Genomic DNA, 7,393 nt, shown 5'->3' with positions numbered 1-7,393 from the left:
GGTGAGGACGCCTCGGTTACGGCAGGGAATCCCAGCTATGGCACCCGCAGTGGTGCCGCTATTGTGGCTGGCCTACAGGGGGCCACGGGGGCTGGCAGCCCAGTGAGTGCTTCTGACCCACATACTGCTGTCACGTCCCTGGAGACACACTGTGTGAGCAGGAACAGGTTGAGTGTGTGTGTGTGTGTGTGTGTGTGCGCGTGTGTGTGTGTGTGTGTGTGTAGATGAGAGCAAGTCAATCTGGACATATCTCTGGGAAGGGATTCTCACTTTAAATGCTTTCTGAAAGTTGGAACCTCAATCAGTGGCAGCCTCAGTAAATATACCCTTTAAAGGAAAGTGTTTATGAAGGCCCTGGAAGTTCTAAACTATACAGTTATCAGGTATGATTACTGTCCATCTATTTATGCAAACAGGAATAATACAAAAAATACTTTTTATTTTTATGTTATATTATAATGATGTTACAATAGCATCATTATTATATAATAACAGTCAACTTCTTGGCCCATCAATATACACAAGACTTGAATCATTGTTCATACATAAAATCTTTATTTGGTGCACAGTAAGTTAAAATTATAATTCTCTGAAGTTGATTACATTTTGGTATTGGTAAAAGTTACTGAGTCAAACATATGACGTCTTTACCATTAGTCTAAATATTATTCTTAATATACAAATCTCTGGAGAGAGAAAACAGATTACCACTTTGTCTCATTCAAACACCTACTTCTCATAGGATTATTATACATTTTTATTTAATAAACAATATTTTCATTTCAGTAGTATTTGCATTCACAAATCAATACCCTGCAATTTTATATAACTTTAAACATATCAATGAACAACCACAACAATGACAAGCACACCTCTCAAGATGTAATGTGATATAAAGAGTGTCAGTGTTCTCTTAGTATAACCCTCCTACATGTTGAGCACACCACAACTCAACATTATAATGGCTGACCATCACAGTCGACAGTTGAGTAAATCATAAGTCTATATGTGTAAGTGTAAAATCAGTCTCATCAATCTTCTAAATAACAGACATTACAACAACACAGCATGAGTGGCAGTCTTTAAAGCCTAGAAGTAAAAGAAAAAATGTCCCTACTCTAATTTTTCCATGCTAGTAATCTTAGGAATGTGCACAAGGAGTGACATTATAGTAATAGTGCCATTGCCATTGACAATTCCCAACAAATAGACACAACATACTGTACACTTCCTTCAGTGTGTACAGCCAATAGTCAATTGGTTGCACATCACTGTAAAACCATGGAAGGGGTAGCACAAAACATCAATAGATAGAAAGGATCAGCAATTGGTAGAACCTAAGGATAGTCATAATCAACTGATTTTTTGGTTCTTTTCTGGATCTTTGATATTCAACTGACCTCAGTATGAGAACCATAAACACTCACAAGTAATCATTTACATGAAGATTTCAGGATGGTACATATACATAATGTATGTACATATATTGTTAAGAAATTGGTGAGGGCCCTTAAAGTGTACTACTCGACACAAGTACATCGTAAATACATGTTTAAATACATACATTTCAAGGAGAGCAAAGTAAAGTATGTAAATAAAATAAATACATCCTTGTGTGATAAGTACATACTGCAACTCAACTGCAAAAATGAACCAAATATCTATACTTTACTAATATGCCATCCCAACAGCAGTGTAATGATATTTCAACACTCTAGTTCCCAAGCAACATGAGCAGAGGATCAGACAGTAGTTGGGTAATAAGCCATCACTTACCTTGCATCTTAATACTTGACTTAAGGCCTCATATAACCCTCATCATATGAATGCAAAAGGTGGCTGCCATGCCCAAAGCTTGGGAATGGTTGGCTGTGTTTATCACACGTTTGTTAATGATGCTGTTTGGATCAAATTGTTTCTAGATCAAATGAGTGGTAAAACTGTCCTTAAAGTTAGTCATCTGTGGATTTATCAAAATCTAAATGTGTATTGAACCATCAATCCCTACGATACAAGACAATGCACATCTACTTGTTGCATGATTCCCACTGCCAATATTTATCCTCACATTTCCAAAGCAGACAAACAAGAGCAATATACATAACACAATTCCTAACACACAGCAATAACAAAAAAATGCAAGGATGTTGTACAACATTTGTTGAATATCTTAGACCACAACTCATCCCCTACCAACCCCTCAGCAATTGTATTTTTTGAATTTGGTAGAGTCACTGACAAGTCTTTTGAAAGGAAACAATCTAATAAAATGCAGTGAGACACAAGTCAGCATGTATTTAACCATGTGCCACAAACAGGAAATAGTCAGATGTGCAGATAACAATGACTAATTTGTTGTGGTAAGAAAAAAAGACCGATTGATGAAACTGTTGCTAATGTACTTTTCTTTCCTTAGTTATTTACAGTCCACCATAACTTTCCAAACAAGTTGGTAGTTGATCTAAAAATTAATGCAAAACAAATGTGTTCAGAATCGCGCAACACTAGATTACTGCAAAAACGATGAAAGCCTGGCTTCTCAGATTCAAACTCTGTACAAAGGTAAGCATCACAAACACCACAAAAATATCTCACTGTCATAACAACTCCTTTGCACAAGACCTCAATTGAGATAATGATGTCTACTGAGTTTAGCACAAAGGGATAGGAGGAGGTTGAGAGCGGAGTGGAGAGGGTCAGTATAAACTCTGCTATGGCCTCGCCAATCTCACCCTGCCAACAGAGTGAAGGAAACTCCCCACCAGCACTGCTTCTCGGCTGAAGTTCCAGCTCAGGTGTCTCCTCACTGCACCCCCCAGCCTGGCCGGCTGTCCTCACTTCTTGTTCTTGAGCTGGTTCGACAGCCAGTCCAGGCCCTCGTACAGCCCATCGCCGCTAGTGGCACACGTGGCCTGGATGTACCAGTTGCGGTGGCGCAACGAGTGAAGGCCCAGCTTGTCAGTGATCTCAGCGGCATTCATGGCATTAGGCAGGTCCTATAGTGCAAAAGGAAGTGTTTTAGAGAGAGAGAAAGAATTGAGAAATAGATTTGCATTTCCTGAAGGAAATACTATTGCGTATGAACCCATTTTCTTTTTAAATATTCAAAACGAATATATAGAATAAGATTAGAACATTTAACGCAATTCAGTGCATGCTAAGTAGTTGCTAAGGTGTTGCTATGGTGTATCGAGTATCGAAGGTGCCTCTTATCAATACTCCTAGTTATAAAGGGAGCCTTCATATTAGTGCAAGTGTTGGTGCAGGTGACAGCAAGCCACCTGATTATGGTGTAACAATGGTCAAATGAAAGCCGACAGAAACTGTAATGTAATTTTTCTTTAGCTATTTAAGTGTAGAAAAATAGGTTTTTAACGTAACCGCCCATGTGGGACCTCTTTCGGGGGCAAAATAAGTACCCTTTCCCAGGGTAGGTACTTCTGTGCAGTCCTGAAATTGCTGTGTGGCACTTGCAGTGAAGTTTCACACTTATTGGTTAAACATGACGTGAGTGGAAGACAACAAGTGACATTTTTGTGACAAGATTTACAAGCTGGATACAGCAACATAAATGAAATCCTACATGTTTAGCTTGTTGAGATTACAGTTACTGAGTGAACACAAGCAAAACGTCAGCAGAAATAAAGGCCTTAATTAATCATAGTGTTTGTGGTATATTCATTTATCAAGTTATTACAGCTGATATGAAGCCATTTAATTTAGTGTCGAACATTATAGCAAAATTCAACTGTCGACTCAACCTTGAGGTAATCCTAACGTTATCTAAAAAATCTATGGTTTGACGGTCTACTGTTGGTGCTGCCGCTGGAGAAATATATAATTGTTTTGTCGCCTCCGGAACTGTCCGGGGCTGTCCCTGTGAATGTTCACACCACCTGGGAAGTGCCCCAAGTTCCTACAGTGGAAAAGCGTATAATGTTTGAATGAAGTTTCTATGTTAAGCGGTTCAAGAATTATTGTAGAAATTGGAGAAAAAAAATATGAAGAATAATAACCCTAGGAATAACAGTGCAGTGCCTTGCTTTGCAAGGAAAAAATTGAATAAATATGTCGAGGTGATAAAGTGTTAAGACTATGGGACAAGAGCTCAGCTACAAAGAAGAATGATGCACATGCTTAGAAGTCACTTCTGGCAATGTCAGTGTGCCATTCACAGTGAGTCTGGGTCGCTCGTGTACAGCTTGGATAACAATGATACAGCGGGGTTCTCTTGCCTGCTTGTTGGCGAAGATCAGAAGCACAGCATCCCGGAGCTCGTCCTCTGCCAACATTCGCATTAACTCCTCACGGGCCTCGTTCACCCGCTCGCGGTCGTTACTGTCCACCACGAAAATCAGACCTGGGAGAAACAAAACCCGAAAGGACCACACATATCTGGATACATGTCTAGAATCAATCTTTCTTGAATTGTCAAGAATAAATCTACAATGTGGACAAGTTAACAGAGCTCTCAACCAAAATTAAACCAAGACTGTCATAAGTTGCATAAATGACAAATGATGTTCCACTGACAACTGGTAAACAACTATATTAGATTGTATTGTGGGCCTGCTCCAACAGTAATAAACTAAACTGTGGAACGAGAAATGACAAAACAATTACAGATTTATTGCATTCTGCAAGTGTGTGTGTATCACAGTGAATGCAGCACTCAAGTTTCAGTCTGATGTCTATGCTATGCTCTGGAATGAGTATGGTCATCAGTGGTCGACTCATTACATGGAGCAATTAGCCACAAATATCTCTTAGACTATCAGCCATTCTGTTTCGGTGTCCAGTGGTCAGGTGACCTCGGCAGCACCTACCCTGTGTGTTCTGGAAGTAGTGCCTCCATAAGGGTCTGATCTTGTCCTGGCCACCAACATCCCACACTGTGAAGCTGATGTTTTTGTACTCCACTGTTTCCACATTAAACCCTGGGGAAAGAAGGCACAAAGGTGTTGGAATTAATGTCTACCACAAAAACTGGGCATGACCTTTCACTCTAGCTTATTAAGTATTGACCTTCAGGCTGCTATGCTGGTCTCCTCACACTAGACTTCACCAGATCCAATACATACAGTTACATCGGACAACATTTACACAACAATACACCAAACAGCTGAATGTATTGTAATGATGGAGCAACTAAATAGCTTCTCTTTGGCGGCTTGCCATTTATTAAAGCATCTTACACGCTACAGTATATACTGTACTGGAGACCCTTTAAGAATCAATACCAATGGTAGGAATGGTCGTCACAATTTCGCCCAGCTTGAGTTTGTATAATATTGTTGTTTTCCCGGCTGCGTCCAGGCCAACCATCAGAATCCTCATCTCCTTCTTTCCAATAAGGCTCTTCAAAAGGTTGCCGAAAATGTTACCCATGTTCACTGGCTGGCCTTCTCTGCAATGAAAGTAAAGCACAGTATGGTGGCATTAACTCTGCTATCCCTGGTATTCGTTCCGTTTGCCTTAAATTGTTGTTGAGGTTAGTGCTCAGGGATTGAATATGCAGTTCAAAGCCATTGTGGATATTACATTATAATAATGCTGTCATTTTGCATTTAAGAAATGAAAGAATTGCAGTATGATGGTGAAACATCACCCGGACTAAATGGATCACAGTGAAAAGAATAATATACAATGACAAAACAGAGACTGTTTTACAAGGATTATTTCCCTGTGCAAACAGAACATTTTAGAATGTAAATCAGCCCAACAAGCTAACCCTTTCAGATTTCCATACATATGTGATCCCAAGCAGTGGGAGCAAGTTAATGTGATTCATTTCATTATGCAAAATGACAGTGAAAGACCACCCTTAAAAGCAACACCGGGATTTCGACATTAATTCAAGCAAACTGGATTTTGCAAACTTGGATTGCGTTCATCAAATCATGTTCCATTTTCCATCTCGTTCCCTTTCGCGAAATTCGCACTTCCTTCACCTCCAAGGGAACCGCCAGAGACACGGGCAACCCGCAATGTAATGTAGCGGCTCTGGTGTGTGTAACCGCAAAAACGTGAAGGACACAGCAGGCCATTAGTTGATATTAAGGACATTAACACCTCGTTACAAACCTTAAGGAAAATTAATGTAATACACTTCAATCCACAGCAGGCAGTTGACCTGACAGACTGCTAAACCTACCAACATTTGACTGCATTTTCGCTGAATCAAGGAACGATGAAACGTAATGGCTTTAAGGTTTGTCTCATATTTGCGGGCTGTGCACTGAGAAAGAGGAACATTGAGAGCATTAAAGGTGTCAAATCCAAATCGACGTCGGCTATAGGCTAATAGGATGCTGGTCCTGATGCTGTACAAACTAGTTTTTCTCCTGGCAACCCACGATTCTAGAGAGGATGTGTGGCGATTTAGGCTAGTGATATACATATTCTATATGTTAATACGATCCATGGATAGAAGTATGTTTTTTACTTTATGATATGACGTTTTAAAGGCTATGTAGCCTCATCCTCACCTTTCCACTATAGTCACGACATCGTGGAGACGACGAGGTGGCCTAGCGTAGGCTACACACATCGAGAACTTGCATGTATTTGCAAATCTGCCCTGCCCAATGTTATGAATAATTAATGTTTTACAACCTGTATATGTTTCTTCATCTTCTTCATCACACTACCTCATATAACCCATATTTAGCGCAACCCGACTTACCTCTGACAGCAACACTGGATGATTTCTGGCAAGTCACCACCGGCTGCTCTCGCGATGTATGTAGTAAGGCGCATTCAGAAGAGCGTAGGCTCAAGACTCTCGCGATATCTTGCGGCTGCAACCCCACAGCTGTACAGTGAGAAGGTAGGTGGGTACCTGGTTTAACAGCTCAGATTCTACACTTGTTAGCATGGTTGAACGTTAGTCGTCCGAAGTCAAAATCGCCTGACGAATCCAGCGGCTGTTCAGCACTTCCCATCTCTCATCTAGAAAGCTTGATGGAATGCCAAAGCCAGTTCACTGTTCAGGCCAGTATAAGCGGCCCACCAAGTGTCACTAAAACATCAACACCAGGGAGCGTTTCTATTGTTCCTAAACCCAACGGATCAGTCAGCTTGAAATATCAGTGGGACAGAATTGGAGACATATTGTAATGAATTATTCAGCCAGGACCAGACATCATGAATAAGTAACCTGCAAGATGTGCCAAAGGACAGGATTTGGCAGCCTAAAGTGTGTCATGGGAGTAAGTGTTGAAAAAACATTAGCGAATCTAACCGATTTACTTTACATTTGAGGAAATGACACAAGGACATGTAAGGCACACTTTGGTGAATTATGGTTAGTGTTATTATGTGACTGTAAACAGTGGCCATAGACAGATTGCTTTAGGCCAGTAATGGCTTGAGGGAAAATAGGCTTTTTTAG

General features: G+C 40.4%; 1 protein-coding gene across 2 annotated transcripts; it reads right to left on the bottom strand.

Moving 5' to 3' along the window:
• Positions 1 to 2,834: 2,834 nt before the first annotated feature.
• Positions 2,835 to 6,759, bottom strand: arf3a (ADP-ribosylation factor 3a; the record flags this gene model as incomplete). Of its 2 annotated transcripts, XM_080860602.1 has the most annotated exons (5): positions 2,835 to 2,996; positions 4,236 to 4,360; positions 4,827 to 4,937; positions 5,241 to 5,407; positions 6,686 to 6,759. In XM_080860602.1, 5 exons carry the CDS (start codon positions 6,757 to 6,759, stop codon positions 2,835 to 2,837), a joined length of 639 nt encoding a protein of 212 aa, XP_080716728.1. The 2 variants fall into 2 exon arrangements, with proteins under 2 accessions (XP_080716728.1, XP_080716729.1); XM_080860603.1 differs by lacking the exons at positions 4,827 to 4,937; positions 6,686 to 6,759 and having other exon boundaries at positions 5,241 to 5,388.
• Positions 6,760 to 7,393: the final 634 nt, after the last annotated feature.

This window comes from Sprattus sprattus, assembly GCF_963457725.1.
Source record: "Sprattus sprattus genome assembly, chromosome: 2".
Lineage (NCBI taxonomy): Eukaryota > Metazoa > Chordata > Actinopteri > Clupeiformes > Clupeidae > Sprattus > Sprattus sprattus.
The sequence above is the reverse complement of the archived record's forward strand: the minus strand, read 5'-3'. Positions and strand labels throughout refer to the sequence as shown.